The following is an 18030-nucleotide window of genomic DNA, read 5'->3' as shown; positions in this document are numbered from 1 at the left end:
AGCTCACATCAGTTATTTGAGAACTTCCTGTTTAAAGCATTTAAATATACTTCGTTCGGTCTCATCTATGTCATGGGGAGCTGATCGCTGTACTTTGTTGCATCTTTATAGAAGTTTAATCCGTTCACGATTAGATTATGGTTGTCCAGTGTACGACTCTGCCAGGAGCACTACTTTAAAACGGCTAAATATGATCCACCACAGTGCTCTGAGGACTGCGCTGGGAGCTTTCAGGACTTCTCCTATCCAAAGTCTATATATTGAAGCGCATGATCCCCCATTACATCTGCGTAGAAAAACACTATTGCTTCGCTACGCTGCTAAGATCCAGAGTCTACCATCGCACCCAAGTTGGGAGTATCTCTATAATACTCATTGGGACGCCTTCTATGAGAGCAAACCAAATGAAAATAGACCCGCATCTATCAGGATAAAAGAGATTGTTCAGACTTGGAATATCAATTTAAATGAAATTTTCCAAGACACAACTACACCTGTTGCTCCTTGGACATATGTGTCTGTCTCTCAAGATACATACTTCCTCCAGTGGGGGAAAAATATACCTTCCTGCAATATCAGACAGTTACATTCAGCTCATGCTATGAACAACCATGCCTGTAAAATTTATACGGATGGTTCCAAAACTGAGAGTACGGTAGGTGCTGCTGCAGTTTTCCCTTTATGTACAATTTCAGCCACACTACCGCTTGCCTGCAGCGTCTTCACAGCCGAATTATATGCCATTAAGTTAGCGCTTAGTAAGATAATTGAGCTTTCCATCTCATCTGCCATAATTTACACAGATTCTCTTAGTGCTGTCTCTGCCATAAGGAAGAATTCCTCCATTTCTCACCCTACATTGCAACAGATTCATTCCCAGCTATTCGTTTGCAGTGTGTCCAATCAGTCAGTCAGATTTTGCTGGATCCCTGGCCACTCAGGCATTCCGGGAAATGAAAGTGCTGACTTTGCCGCTAAACATCCGGAAACCGCTCTCTCACAACATCCTCAGGTTCCTTTCTCTGATTTTAAGTCTGTCATACGCAAAGCCTGCTACAATAAATGGTCACAGACCTGGAAAAGTGACAAAAACAATAAACTATACCAAATAAAAGAAGACCCAAAGCTGTGGCTGTCTGGCTTCCGAAGAAACAGACGAGAGGAAGTAGTACTGGCAAGACTGAGAATTGGACACACTCACCATACTCATCTCTTCCTATTATTGGGAGAAAGTCCACCACAGTGCTCATCCTGTCAGACGCAACTTACAGTCCGTCATTTTCTGGTTGATTGTCCCTTGCATTCAACCATCCGGTCAAACACTTTTCAGTCTCTCTCTAAATTGAATATATCACCTGATTTATCTCGCATCTTAGGAAATGAAGCAAATATTGAAGAACTTTTATTATATCTAAAACATATTGGTTTGTACAGAAGTATATAATTTAATCTCTCTAGCAATACGTTTTTTGTAAATTAACGATTAGGAGACACAATTTGGCCGTAGTAGCCCTTGTGTCGTTAAACCGAACAACAACAACAATCACCTGTCTTTTTTTGCATAATATATTTCCTGTTTTCCTGACAATAGAGAATCCAAAAGTATCTGCAGTATTACCTGTGGAATCAGCACCTTCTACCTTTGGTTTTCTGCTGTGCCTGATGGATGAGAGTAGTCATCAGAATGCAACTCTGAAATAATTTGGAACCTCAAGTTTCTGATGTGTATGATGACTGCATCCTCAAATTGAAGAGTATAGTACAGATATAGAAAGCGAAAATAATGTTCATAAGTGCACCCTTGTCTGGTAATTTATGGGAGGAAAATACTACCAGAGGCACTTTATCTTGCAGCACTTCTCATGTGGTTCTTTTTACTTCTCTGGGTGAAGGATCTATGTTTTAATGGAGGGTATCTAGAAAAGCAAAGGAAAAAGGTTATTTTTTTTGTTGAACTGAAAGAAACATCACAAGATAGTACAATTTTGGTAGCCATTGCCCATGGTGCTTACTCTTTTGGAAGAGCCACACAATGAAATGTATTTTATAAAACTCCATGCAAAACCAAAATACTATGTGAGTAAGCACATTTTATCATTTATTTATTCAATAATCAAACACAAGAAACACTGTACTGAATTTAACATATGCACACAGCACAAAAACAATAATTGGAGTATCAATGAAAACAAGAGTAAATGCTTTTATTACTGTCCTTCAAGCACATTGAACTTGTGGAGCTGGAAATAAAAATATATTTATTAGTTGAGAAACCAATAAAATATCTATCTTGAAATAGATTTGAATTGAGATCACAAAATATATTAGATTCAACATTAAATAACTAACATTACCTTTAAAGGAACATTACCCCTGTTCTGTTAGGACTAGTTTATGTGCATATTAGAAGCAATGAGTAAGGCAGTTTCTGTAGTTATTTTACAATAAGCATATATAATCTTCCATGACATCATATGATATTCATTAGTAGTAATAATAATTGTTATTATTATTATTCCAAAAGTAGGTATACAGTTTTTATTATGGAAAAAAACATGCTGATGATTACAAAGTTATGATTATTATATTATTACATTATTATTATTACAATAGCTTTATTAAGTCACAATAAGGATGACATATAAATTACAATTAAGTACAATCTCTTAAGTGCTCAAATTGTTTGCCTTCAGCATTTACACATTCCTGTACTCTAGTTTCTACACTCAAGCACACTTTGGCACAAGGTCTTTATTGTTATCAATTTCTTGGCATGCTTCTCTTATGAATAGAATCATGTCATCAACAGTGTGTGGTTTCTTGAAAATACTTTGATAACACCCCAAAAGAAGAAGTCCATTGGGGTGAGGTCTGGAGATTAACTGGCCCTCTTCGACCTATCCATCTTGGTCAAGACAATCACGCACGGTTACAGCATAGTGGGGAGGAGCCCCATCTTGCTGAAAAAATAAGTCCTCATTAGCATGCTGTAGTCATAATTCTGGTAAACAGTGTCCTTCAGCATGTCAAGATACAGGTGTTGGTTTACAGTTGTACTGAAAAAGATAGGTCCAATGATCCCTTTACATGAAAGGCCCACCCAAACTGTAATCCCAGGTTGATTCAATTGTTACATGAGGGTTTTCTGTTGAATAATAGACACACAGTTGTGCCTATTAACAGCACCTGACAGTTTAAAATTTTCTTCGTCTGACCAACAAATTTTTCAAATGATGCCATCACTTTCTTCATTCAAAACTACCTTGCAGAATTGTAAACGGCAATCCGGATCATCCTCTAATAATCCATGAATTAATCTTGGCCGATACATTTTCAAACCTAAATGTTGCATCAGACGATCCAAAGATCTGCAGGGAATGCCTAACTCACTAGAAGCTCTCTTTTTTGATTTTCGTGGGCTTTGAGTAAATGCCACAGCAACTAACATTTCATTTTCAGGGGTTGTAACACTGACCGGTCAGCCACTCTTTGGCGTATTACACATGGACCCAGTCTGATCGAATTTATCACGTATTCTGTAGATTGTTAGCCTACTTGGTGGTGCTGTATCAAATTCTTCACCCCATTTCTGTCAAACCTTTTTAGCATTCTCTGTCTTCCAGTATTGTTTGATTATCCACTTTCATTGGTTAAATTACCAGCCATAATTATCTGGAAAAATCATAAAAAAATTTAAAAAATTCATAAATAATAAAAGATATATAATAAATATTTAAAGATTTAATTTCTCTGACTCACAACTGTATACCTACTTTTGCGCCCCCCCATATCAGTATTTAATTTTTTCGATCTTATATTCAAATTTTTATAAAATGTTTTTAAAAAAAGCAAGAAAAAATTCACTTCTCATTTATTAACAACCTAGGTTAGTGTTCTTGAAACAAGTTTAAAGGAAAAGCAGAGTAATATTACATCTCTAGAAGATCGTATAAATAAAATTTCAGTAAGTACTTTTTTTGTGATTTGCATTAATGTTAACTTAATGAAGATATACAAGATTTAAGTGATTTCTGTTATTTATTAGTACGAAATTGTTTATATCTGGTTTGAACCTTTGTTTCTACTTGTACACATTGCATGTGTTGAAATGTTTTTTTAATTTATAATGTGCATACACATGCATTCCTATGACTGATGTTATTTTTGCTTATAGTCTGTAATTCTTTGTTAAAGATCACTGACCTTGTTAAGTTTAGTTGCAGAGACTAGCTCGGGGAGGAAGGGGCAACTTGTAACCTCTGAAGAAATTTGAATTTTCCTGATACAAGTGTTTATCAAGTTAGATAAAATATTAGAATTTTGTTAAATTATTATATTAATGCCAGAGGTTGAATGCCTCGTGAAAGTGGCCACATTTAATGTACCAGGTGGTTATAAAATAAGTTTTCCTTTTCAGGAGACCCTAGCGTCAAAGTGGTTAGAGTTAGCGCTGTTAAAATCGGTGAGTATGTCATTTAGGGTATGGGGAAGCAATTTGTAGAAGGAAAAAAAATAGTTCAAATTTCTAGGGTGGAATGGCGCTGCACATATGTAAAAGTTGTCATTTACTTCAAGATACACTGCTTACACAAATGACATTGTGTAATATAAAAGCTGTTATATAAAAAGCATCCTGTTATATAAAAGCAGAAAAGCCAACACCACCGTCAATAACCATCGACTCTTACCAAAAAGGAATGTGCTCTTTTAGTAAAACTGTTCTACCAGAATAATAGTAATGTAGCACTACATGAATATCGGAAACTTAAAGGTTTGCGTAAAGGACCTTTGACATTAGTGGGGCTTCGAAAACTAATAAAGAAATTTGAAGCAACCAGGGTAAAACTGTAGCCATTATGAATCCACTGCAGGATAGAAGCCTCCTCGACGATTCATGTTGAGAGAAATGGACCGTAATCTGCCACGCTGGTCCAGTGCAGATCGACCGTATTTAGCAGTCAGGGCTTGAATTCTGGTCTACTCAAAGATCATGTGCTACTGTACTCCTGCTCCTGACCACTCGGCTACGGAGGCCGGTTAGCGACCAGGGAGTTAGGTTTAATTCCAGGCAGGGGACGACCACGTATCGGAATTGGAGGTGGTTGATGAAGTGGCAGTTGCAATGGCCTCCAGGTCAGAATGCGAAACACTACCAGTCAGTAGTGCCAGAAGTGTGTCAAGAGACTTGAACCGTCCTTGGTCTACTGTACATAAAGTGCTTCGAATAATTTTACGCTGGTTCCCATACAAGATTCACGTAGTGCAAGAACTAGTCTTGTGATCAGCAACAACGAAAAGACTTTGCTCTACAATTTCTGGCTCGTATGGAACTTGACAATACGTGGGCTTGAATGATCATGTGGTCTGATGAAGCACATTTCACTCTTCATGGGGCTGTAAATGCACAAAACTGCCGAATATGGGGAACTTCTCGTCCATCTTCTCTGCAAGAAAGACCACTACAAAGTCCATATGTTACAGTATGGTGTGGATTCACAGCAGAGTTTATAATTGGACCATTTTTCTTTGAAGAGTCTACACCTCATGGCCCAAGGTGTACAGTAACTAGTGCACGGTACTGTGCTCTTCTAAGAGATCACATTATTCCCGTTCTGCAAGAAAGGCAATGCTTGGAGACCATAGTGTTCATACAAGATGGTGCCCCTCCCCACATTGGTCGACAAGTGAAGAAACTGCTCCATTCAACATTTGGAAATGATCGCATCATTTGTAGAGACTTTCCGCCGTTCTGGCCAGCCCGATCACAGATCTCAATCCCTGTGATTTCTGGCTATGGGGATACCTGAAAGGCAAAGTTTACCGTGGCGGCATACAGATGCTTGTCGATTTGAAAGCAAGCATTAAACAGCATGTAGCGAACATCCCTAATGAGGTGTTACGCGAAACTGTGTCGCACACAGTCCTCCGTTTTCAGAATATCATCTCACCTAGAACAATGTCTGTAGATTTCCAAGTTCTGATATTAAAATCTAATCCCAAGTTAAGTATTCCATCTCATGTTTACAGTGCAAATTTCTCCCCTGGTGGCAGAAATTTGAACAAATTTTTTTTCTTCTACAAATCACTTCCTCATATCCTAAATGGACATTCCCACCAATTTTCACAGCGCTCTATCTAGCCATTTTGACACTAGCATATCCTGAACAGGGAAACTTATTTTATAATCACCCGGTACATCACTGCATATTGTGACACAATTACAAAACACTGTTATTGATCCTTCCCCCCCACCTGACACACACACACACAGAATGGAAAGTGAAGTAGGGGTGCTATACTTGGTCTTTGTTTTTCTTAATTGTTTTGGTTTCTTATGATAATTTGAATATGTACTTTTCTCTTGATCATTTCCCACTTTAATGAAGTTAAAAATAAGCTTTCCAAACGATTTGAGATATGATAGATATAATTCTGCTATAAAAGCATTATTTAAAGCATTTTAATTGTTTATAACAATTTTAAGTAAATGGAAATGTATGTTACTATTTGTAAACCCCTTATCCATTTTGGAAAATAAAATGCCAAATATTCCATCCAAAATTCAGATAGATTTCTGAATTTCAAAATTATGCTGGACAGTAAGGTAAATTTTGAGAAATTTGTGAATCAGTGACTTCTGATTTAGAGAAGTCATTGACTTTTTTTTTTTTTTTTTTTTTTTGTTATTGGAATTTTGTTCATATACAAGATTTTACTGAACTATACAATCTTGCTTTGTTGTTTGTGTGCTATTGAATGATCAGTTTAAAGACACCATTTTTTGTTTGTAGTGAACTCTAAAGTTGTTGGAGTGGCGTTGATTTAATTGTATCTCATATTGTGACTACCTTCACAACGAGTTGTCATGATATTGCACTACCTTGATGCATCACCAGTGGAGAAGACTGATGTTACTTATTCTTACCACTCAGACGCACCATTTCAACGCTTGTTGGCCTTTCATCGGTGGACGGGTAGGTACCCTGTTATTGCGATCATGACAACCAGTTATGAAGTATAACTCCACAATATGACAGATGCCTAATGGTATGCATTGGTGTAAACTACAGTGGATGTTTGCATAATGCATGAGACTATGAATTGAAAATTCACTAATGAAAAATCAGTGTAAATATGCCATTTTTTGTTCATAGTGAACTCTGAAATAGTTGGAATGAAAATACAGAATGTTTTAATCTGCACACGAGTTGTCATGATATTGCACTACCTTGATGCATCACCAGTGGAGAAGACTGATGTTACTTATTCTTACCACTCAGACGCACCATTTCAACGCTTGTTGGCCTTTCATCGGTGGACGGGTAGGTACCCTGTTATTGCGATCATGACAACCAGTTGAGTAGTTGAGTACTTTAGAGTAGTTGGAGTGCACAACTTATACTTGTGAACGGACATTTTTGATATTGAATTTTATTAAAGAAAAAATCTATGTTGAAAAATGCCCGCTTTGAATTAGTTTTGCCATCAACATCAAAAATTAATCCACATATTGAAGATTTGCTAAATGAAAAGGAAATTCAAAAATCCCAGACTGTTTTTAAAAAAGTTTTTGCATTTAATTTTAATTTCATCTTATAAGTTTATTTATATTATATTGTGTAATAAATACATGGTGTTTTTTTTTTTTTTTTTTCAAATAAAGTTATTTTATTGGAAAAAAAATTATTTATTATTAACTGTGGACTAGTTAATCATAAAAGTGTTAATTTTTTTGTATCAGCTGGTATAATGACTTTTTAAACTGTGATATTTGTTATGATGCAAATCTTTTGAAAGACTACAAAATTTCATTTCATTATTACTGCTACCAACTGGTGGCTTCAGCTCATTGGCAGTTTGGTGCTTTTATAGATATCATATTTTTTCAATTATAATGCACACCTAGATTTAAGAATTAAACATTTTTTCATCATACTTCATACTATGTATTTAAAATATTTTAAACATAAAATAAATAGGATTGGTTAAGTTCGTACACCTGTGTTGTCAGCATAATATTAATTACCTGTATTTTATTGTGAGATTTCACAACTCCTGTACTCAGGATGTGCTGACTCTTGTTTTAGTACAGTGGATACTGCATTAAACTGATGAAGTATGCAAATCATTAATTTCAAATGACAATTGTAGTTGGTGATGGTAATGCAGTCACAGTTTGTTACATCATACCCAGAATGTTGCAAGCATCATGAGTGTTATATATCAAACTGTGACTGCTTGTATTCATATCTTCACAACACTACCTTCAAAAGGTCATTTTTCCTCAGAATTGGTTGTTTGAACATTGCTTGTACAGCTGTGGAGGAATTACTAAAATTTTTATTACACCCTTTAACAATGGAAAGTATGTGCCATCAGAAAATAAAATGCAAAGACAAATTGTCTGAATTCTCTTTTGAACTTAACAATAAGCGGTGTGTCCTGTTTGGAATTTTCTCAAGGCTACCATTCTTTAAAACTTAAAACTAAAAAAAATAACCAAATGCACAAACTCAGTTCTTTGCCAAGTTTTCCACCCAGTCACAAACTGTAACATTACCTTTCTGTCATCTGTCATGACATATCCATCACCAGAGAATAATACTATAGAAGCAATTTTCTGACCTATAACTTTTCACAATAGAATATCAAATCCCTGATCTGAGCAGTGACATTAAATAACTGATGCTTCAACATTGGAGCATTGCTTTGGATTGGTCATGTAATAAGCCCCAGTTATCTATATTTGTCCACACCATGTCTGGCAGTTGTGCTTTATGTGGATATTGTGTCACCAAAGGACTACACACACACACACACACACACACACACACACACACACACACACACACACACACACACACACACACACACACACACACACACACACACACACACAGAGAGAGAGAGAGAGAGTTAACTATGAAAAATGACTTGCCTTTGCATAAAATCACCACCATTACAAGAGATTGATTGATTTGAGATTGGATCTGCAAATGGATTGGTGAAGCTTTGTAAATATGATGAGAGCTTTCCCGAATTATAGATATTTCACTGTATTGTTCATTGGGAACCAACTTGCCATTTCATATTAGATTGTATCGTGATACCTGTATTGGCTATTGTAAACTTTATCCACTCAAATACGGTGTCACAGCCAGTTTAAAATTCTAATTGAAGATGTCTTCCCCACTGATTTGCCAATTCATTGTCTCTCAAGAGGTAAACTTATTTCCTATTTTATCAAGCTGCTGGAATCAGTTAAACTGGTCATAGACAAGTTCTTAAGGAAGAACTTGTCTATGAAACTCACTTTCCGTTACTTAATGTCAAAATACAAAGAAGAAGTGGAATTTTCAAATTTGAATGCAAGAAGGTATGCAAGTATTACTAAACATTTTGTGTACATATATATATGCATATTTTGAAGGTTCTTTCAATGCAGTATCAATAAGTTATGTCTGTATAGGTATAGATTCTCTTGAAACTCTTCAGAGACGTACTGTCATCTATCAACTGTGTTTTAAAGTAATAGTAGCCATTTTTATATTTACAGTTGTTTTAAAAATCGGTGAACAGAATATATACCCTTTCAACAAGATTCAATCCAAAAGTTGATGATTGAAAGAAATTAAACCAAATATTACAATTATAAACACAGAGGATATTGCGGTAAAAGGAAAAAATATAAATTCAGGTGATCCCCTGTTTAACTTTAATAATTTGTTCCCGAAAAACAGAGTGCTAAATGAATCAGTGCTAGGCAAGTGCCATATTCCCATAAGGTAATATATGTATTTGTGAGTTGCAGTCTGTGCCATAGGATATTTCCTGATCAATAATAATATCAGTCAAAATAGTTAATATTCAAAAATTTGTACATATAAAATATTATATATTTACATACGTATATAATTTTATGGTAAATAACTACATTATGTAGCAAAATTAAACTTAAAATGCCAATTAAAATCATGGCTTTATTATTCTGATGGCCCTGGGCTGTCAAGTTTTCGTATCTTTTGACTGAAAAATGTTCGATTTTGGGTTGTACTTTGTTCCTCTTCCTCTCATTGTACAAAATCGTGTAGCGATTCATGTCTTTCTTTAAATTTCTCATTACCTTGGAACTTCGTTCCATGTCAGGGTCATTTTCCTGGAAATAATCACACATTTTTTCAAAGTGTTGAAAAGCTTCACTAAGTCCTTTTGCAGTCAGCAACTTTATTGGTTCTTCATCTGTAGGATCTTGATGATCTTCTCCCTCAGTTGCACACTCTTGTACTTTTGTCATTTCCGTGAATTCTTCATTAGAGAGGCCATCCCTGTTGTCGATCATCTCTTGTACATCGTTGTCAATTTCATCCAATCCTGCTTCTTTTCCAAGCTCAACAATTTGTGCTTTAATATTCTTAACCAAATCATCAGGTTCTTGGGAATCCTTTATGCAAACTTTCCTTACGCTTCATTCGTGGTTTTCTGAGTCACTTCATCCCAGGTACTTGAAATGTTGTAGATGGCAGTTTTAATGCTGTAGGATTTCCAAAACTCCTTTAGGCTCGGTACATTTTCACTAGTGTTGATGGCTTTAATAGCTTGGGGAAATGTGTTGCTTACGTAGTAAGCTTTAAATGTGGCAATAACACCTTGGTCCATTAGTTGGATCAGAGATGTGTTTGGAGGCATGTAAAAAATTTTTATATGATTGTTCAAGTCTTCTTAGCTCTCTTTGCTTAGATGTCTTGGTGCATTGTCCATGATCAGAATTGCTTTGTAATCAAGGTTATTTTTTGCACAATATCTTTCCATTGTGGGACAGAATAATTCAGAGTACCAATGAATGAAAAGAGGCCTGGTTACCCAAGGTTTTTTATTAGCCTTCTAAATTACAGGTAGGTTTGATTTAGTGTAACCTTTAAGAGCCCTCGGATTTTCCAAATGGTAAACTACAAGGGTTTTTAATTTAAAATCCCTCGCAGTGTTACCACCCAACAATAAAGTCATCCGGACTTTGCCGCTTTGAAGCCTGGCATGTTTTTTTCTTTCGATATGAAACTTCTTTTAGGCATTCATTTCCAAAAAAGTCTTGTTTCATCTATGTTAAAAACTTGTTGAGCAGTATAACACCCCTCTTCAATAATTTTAACAAGTTCTTTTTTGAAAGTTTCGACTCCTTCTTGATCTGCACTTGCTGCACCAGGGATATCTGGATTGTTATGTTTTGTAGGTCAAAGCACTTTTTAAATTTATCAAACCGGACCTTACTAGCATTAAATAGTTCCACATTTTTTTCAAGGTGAGTTTCCTTCAGATCTTCATATAAGGTAATCGCTTTTTCTTTAGTAATAATTCAACTTAACGGAATTCTGCATTGGATATTGTTTTCAATAAGATTATTTAAAAGTCTCCATTTCAATCATAATAGCTGATCTAGCCCTAGTCAGTTTAATTGCCTGCAGTGAAACAGCTGTCTTTCCCGCTGCTGAAATTAATTCTTTATTTTTTAAAATTGTTCTTACCATTGAACCTGCCAGTCCTAAATTATTGCACATATCCACTTGTCGTTGACTGGAATCAATTTGCTTCAAAATGTCTAATTTAATTTTCAAACTCAATCTTTTGAAGTGAAACTTCTTTAGGTGCACCGAGGCAGTTTTCACATGGAAGTAACTTGCATCCATGCTGGGCTGGATTTTGGTGTTTGTAGGCCCTAGGCACTTTTATCCCAAAATGTGCTAGAAATAAAGGGATAAAATGTTTCTTCTATTTTAACACTTTGACTGCGAATCATGTCAATTAACTTGACTCAAGTTTCAACTATAATAAAAGATAAATCACCTCAATTGACAGAGCGACCATCACTTCGATTCTTCTAGTTTTGAGAACAGTCACTAGGTAGCATATGCATATTGAATTGAGGTGCCTAGAGTCGATAGTGCACGTTTCTTCAGCTCATTTTTTGTTAGTCACAGTAAAAAGAGTGAAGCATTTTTTTCCCTTCCTTCGTAGGCTCTAAAAGTTTTGTAGGCCCTAGGTTATTTGGTTTTTTTTTTTAGCAGCATTAGCAACTAAGGCCATATTGCTCCGAGGATATGCAGTGGTCATTCCCTGACCTTTCCGCATCCTCCATATTTTGTGGTGATGGGCTCGAACCCCGGTCTAATCAAGAAGCGTGTGCTGCTCCTGCCCATCTGGCTACGGATGCAGTAGGCTCTAGGCACTGTGCCTATGGAGCCTAATGGGAAATCTGGCCCTGTGTCTGGATTGACAAAAATTGCCACAAAAATGCAACATGAAAAGATTCATTGCCCCACCATTGCACCACTCCTTACCAGGCACAGGCGACATGGCGCCTTACGTAGCAGCAATGCATGATTCAATCAGTACCCCATACAGCGCAGCTACGGTGTAACTTGCACGTTTTAAATGGTTCCATTTTTTTTTTTTAGGTAAGTTTTCTTCAGATCATCATATAGGCTAATCTCTCTCTCTCTCTCTCTCTTTTTATAAAATTTAACTTAACTTAATTCTGCATTGGATATTATCTTCAATAAAATTAGTTAGTCTCTCCATTTCAATCCTAATAGCTGGCCCAGCCCTAGTTTGCTTGCAGTGGAACAGTTGTCTTTCTGCTGCTAAAATTAATTCTTTATAATTGTTCTTACAGTTAAAACTTGCCAGTCCTAAATTATGGCACACATCTGCTTGTCGTTGACTGGAATCGATTCTCTTCAAAGTGTCTAGTTTAATTTTCAAATTCAGTCTTTTTCTTACATTTGTAGTCTTCGTACTGCATCCAGACTTTGTTACTTTTCATTCTTATCCACCGTTATTAACTCTTTGAAAATGTAACTGCATTGGTTGCATTAAAATTATGATTCAATGTGCGAGTAGACTGTCCGTTACGCACGATGTCTAATACTGTACTGGACTTCGGATAAATGCATATAACACAAATATTACAAGCAATATACTTGATAATTTTTTTTAAATGTTGATCTCGGAACTTAACAAGTCACTGTACCGCAATTAAATTAGCATGTGAGAGAGTTTCACTAAGTGTAGGAAAATTTCTGAAGTCGGCGTGGGGAATGTTTTAATGCTGTTTTGCTATTAATTTTCAAGCTGTTGACTCCAGCAGATAATGTTTTCGTTAAATATGCCAAAAATGCAATCTGTACGCTGGTAAAAGCAGCATTATAATGATTTCTGACAGCATTATAATCAGATATGGGTTATAATATAAGAACAGCGTTATAGCGAATCGCGTTATAACGAGGGCCTGCTGTATGCTTATTAAAAATTACACTACACTGATGCAATATGTACTCAAAAAATAAAGAAAAGTATGCACAAAGAGATATTCTATTTGACAGTTTTGTGTTGAAAGAAGATAACAATCAGAAACTCCTGCCAATGATTATTATAACTTAATCTAACCATTCTGATTTTTAACTGTTTAGAGTACTTCTTAACTACAGTTTGTTTTTACAGTATGTTCTGATAGATAACTATAGTATTAGTTATACTATGCTAAAACCTTGATTTAACCGACTATATGGGGGTGAGGCTGTCTGTTAAATTTGATTATCTATTAAACTCAAAAGAAAATACACGTAATTGCTGGAGTTGCTGAAATATTATGAAAAGTGCTGTGTTATAAAAAAAAAAGACAGTAAATGTTTAAATGCTGTGGTTTATTGCATGTATGCAGAACACACACATGTATGCATGTATTCTGCAGATAAAAGAGCTTGAAATTATATTACAGTAGAGGGTCGAAAATCTGAACGTCAATAATCCGAACAAGCCAGCATTTATTTTGTTTTTTTTATGCTGGTGCTATGAAATAATTACAGTAAGTGCCAGTTATCGTGATCACGTTTGAGAATTAAATTTTGATTCTATTAAAATACAGCAATTCTAATAAGCAAAATATTATCCATAGGCTATAAAAATGAAAATATACAGCACAAACTTACACTTTTATTACCTTACCAATTAACAAAATTAAATGATATATGAAAATCGGAAGAATATTATCCACAGGTTAGCAAAATAAAAATAAATTTACGCTTATGTTCATAGCTTAATTAATATACATACAGTACCAACTAAACATAACACTTGTAATCTGATATTTCACACACTTTGTAATCTAATATGCCTTACCAGTGATTTTATTCTGAATGTCGAGAAGTATTGTGAATGAGAAGGCAAAATGAGCAAGGTCTTTCTTATCCTAGACAACGTGCCATCACATCCTTCAGTGGAAACATCAAATAAAATAGACGACAAATTTGAGTTCATGTTTCTTCTATCAAAGGTACCACACTCCTCCAACCGATGGACCAGGGAATCATTGAAAAGTTGAAGAGAATCTACAAAAAACAAGTCTTGAATCGTTTACTTTTAGCAGAAAGCAACGAAGAAACCATCGTAGCTTTTTCAAAAAAGCTGTCTTGTGGACAGCTGCTACCCATTAGCTGATATGTGGGAATCACTTGCTGCACAAAATTTAAAAATTGCTTGGAAAAAACTGTGGCCTATTGCAGAAGAAACCATAGGAGATGAGCAAAATAAAACTGAAGGAGATGAAGGACAAATATTTAATGAGATAATCAACTTGTTTCAGTCAATCCCTGGGTTTGAAGATTGCGATGAAGGTGATGCAAAGGTATGGATGGAAAATGATATTTTTGCTACAGGGTTTTCTGTTTTAAATGAAAACGAAATTGTGAATGTAAAAGAAACTGGAGCTCCTGAAAACGGACGAAGACGACGAAGAAAATTACATAAACACTGGGCGTATGCATGCTGAGGCATTCGCCGTGTTAGAGACAGAGAGGGCAAAGAAACAAAGTTCGAAAATGGGCAGCAAAAAATAACTAATTATTTTCGTTAAAGCTTATACATATGTGTTATTGTGGATGAAAGTTCCATTTGTTTTGTTACCTATGAATAGAAATACATAAGTTCAACTTAGTGATTTTATTTCTAAACTTACTAAACCTTTTTTTTTTAGTCTCCAGAACGGTATTTTTGATAAGTTTGAAAATCTGAACAAATCGGAAGTCCGAATTAATAAATAATTGGTACCCCCGGTCCCAATTATTTCAAATTATCGATGCTCTACTGTATAATGTATAACAACAAAACTCTGGCTAAAGCTTATTCAGGGTATGAAAAGCTCTCTAGGTTCATGTGACTTCCTACTGATGTCTAACACACTTAACAGGATGTTGAGAGGTGATGTTTTATGAAAATCCTGGCTCCCTGAAACTACTGTAATGTGAAAATATTTTAATTGAAGGCAAATAATCAGACTATGGCAGCTATGTCACTTGGGCCCATACAAATGAAAAGCCTGGTTTAGTGGACAGTGTCTGTTGTTTCTGAAGGCTATATTAAATTGAGGTCCATTATATCAGTAACTTGATGTGATGGACCTAAATTTTTCCTGTGTTAATAAATCCACAAAGAAATTTTATCTGTAATGCTAGGTTTTGATACTGAAATCTAGCATCACAGATAAATTCTGTATGTATAAAACCAAATATAATCTGTAACTTCTGAAATACTGAAAACCTGACTAAGTGATCGGGATGATATAAACTATAAGAAAAATTGAATTTAAAACACAAGTAAACGAAAAAAAATCACTAAAATTCACCAAAAACCCCACTATCTTATACGTAGCTGCAACCCAACTCCTTTTAAGGGAAAAATTATTCTTTAAGAAAAAGTTTTTTCATTTGTCTTTTTTTATTATTTAAATTGGTTAAAATCTTCCATTTTCATTTTCTGGATTAAAAAAAAAAAAAGTTACTCTTTATCTTGATGCTCAGCTGATCCTCTTGATACAGTACCATAGTAATCTAGCTACTTTTTGACCTGAAAAAAACTTTAAATCAGTTGTGCTGATTTCTTACCTAGTCACTCTTACAGCAGTCCATTGTACCTTTTATTGCTTTCCACCTTGCTCTTGTTGCTTTTCTTCATTCAAGAGCTTTAACAATGCCAACTTTTACCGTAGTAATCCACCTTTTCCTAGTTGTGTTGGTGCACATTCTAACCACCATAGGATACATTTGATATTTATATTTCAATCCTAGTGTGCCCTAATCATTTGCTTTCCTAACCAATAGGGATAAATTTAAATACTGTATATTACTACTATCCCTATATAGTAGTAATACACAGTACTAGCCCTGTCAGGATCAGTGGCACTAATCAATATCCCAACCAACCCAAGTTAGTTTGAGCAGTCTTATTTATATAAATATTTATCTTCATCAAAAATCATGACTAACACTAATCTTTGGCCATCACCCAATGATTTTTTCGTGCTTGTATATCATCCTGCAAGCATTTTCGTTTACATATAACCCAATCAATTGTAAAAATTGTGTTAAATGAACTCATAACTTAAATGTTCTTGCCTCATTTTGATTTGTGCTATAAATTGTGTATCTGTTACATGTGTGTATCTCATTTTTATACCACTTTTGATATTATACTCAGTTTGTATCCTCCCTTAAACCTACTGTCCCATGGAATAGCATTAATATTAAGCAGGAACTTAAATAGTATGTTTTTTTTTTATCTGTTTACTTTTTGATAGTTTAGTATATACCGAATAAATTTGTTATTAATACTGTTAATTCTTCAATGAAATGTTTACAAATAGTATATTCAACTTTTCACTGATAAACGCTACTCCCTTTATAATTTCAACAAAAATATTGTTAAAGCAATTCCCGTGTTTCTTCCTGATTAGTTTCTTCAATGGACGAAAGATGAAAGAAAAATAAAAACATTTTTTTTTTTTTTTTTTTTTTTTTTTACACAGTTCTAATTTATATTCATATGTATGTCAGGCTACCATTCCTTTAATATTATCCATTCATTCAACTCCTCTGTTTTGAAAGCTGCAGTTTTAATCTTTTTTTTTTTTTTTTTTTTTGATGACTTTGTGCATTCTTTTCCTTCATTCTTTTTACATCATTTGCATCTTCTGGCAGTGTTTTTTTTTAAAACATTCTCTTAGACAAATGGTATATAGCTTCCTTTTGACTCATTCTTATTGCATAGTGTCTTCCCTTTTAGATTTTTATAGAATTTTTCATTTATATACCAGTAGGTAATCTCTCCGCTTCTACTGTTTGATGCAGTCTCTTGACAAGACAAAAAAAGGACAGATTGATCCAAAATACTGAACTCACAAGGTAAAAATGAATATTTCACAGTTAGCATTTAGCTATTTTATCACAACAAAGTATATTTTCATAATTAAAGGTTGTAGCAGGGGTGCATAAACTATTCTGGTAACACATTAGGCAATAGTTCATTTGTTAGGAGTGATTAGGATTGAGAGTGGGCAGAGAAAAAATTATGACTTTTTTTACAAAAATAAGCCACGTTTTTTTTTACTTGTGATCGATATTTTTGAAATTTATTAGTTCAGCCTTGGCCTTAAAACCAGTTTGTGCACCCTGGGTTACACAAACTATATTTACATTTTCAAATAACAAGGAACACAATGATTATGTACACAAATTTAATATAAATTAGTCAAGACACTAGATGATTGAGTGAGATCCACGAAATTTTATTTATAATAATTGAGAGTAATAATTTAAATGGATAGTCTTTAGAATATCCCATTAAAGAACTGAGTAGTTTCTGGATTTGTCCTGTTGGGCTCCTCTTGTAATGAAGGCCTACAGCTTTTGATATAACTTGTCTTTAATGAATAACTTTAGTTTTTCAAGATATTTTGTTATACAGAATGGGAAAATACAGTAATTTGTTTGTCTTATTCTTCCTATAAAATATATTGACTTGTAAATTGTGCCCTGGAGCTAACATTGGAAGATTTATCTTCACATAATTCCAGATGCATCATTTTTTCCAGTTGTACTAAACCAACTAATAGAGATGCCAAGACATTTGTTCTTATGACTGATGTAATATAAATTGCTCACTTACTTTCTAGAGTACTGGATACTCCTAACCATTCATCTAATG

At 34.7% G+C, this 18030-nt stretch overlaps 1 protein-coding gene across 2 annotated transcripts in view; it reads left to right on the top strand.

Annotated features, from left to right (window-relative positions):
• The window catches only part of Tango1 (transport and golgi organization 1), a 528108-nt gene that overhangs the window by 170263 nt on the left and 339815 nt on the right, over positions 1-18030 (top strand). For both annotated transcript variants that reach the window (XM_090376510.1, XM_090376509.1), the window contains exon 9: positions 3887-3964. In XM_090376510.1, coding sequence (XP_090232636.1) covers positions 3887-3964 — 78 coding nt within the window. The remainder of the gene's footprint in view (positions 1-3886; positions 3965-18030) is intronic.

Source organism: Mastigoproctus giganteus, chromosome 6 (genome assembly GCF_048544385.1).
Source record: "Mastigoproctus giganteus isolate SK-2022 chromosome 6, ASM4854438v1, whole genome shotgun sequence".
Lineage (NCBI taxonomy): Eukaryota > Metazoa > Arthropoda > Arachnida > Uropygi > Thelyphonidae > Mastigoproctus > Mastigoproctus giganteus.
This window is presented reverse-complemented; position numbering and strand designations above follow the sequence as displayed.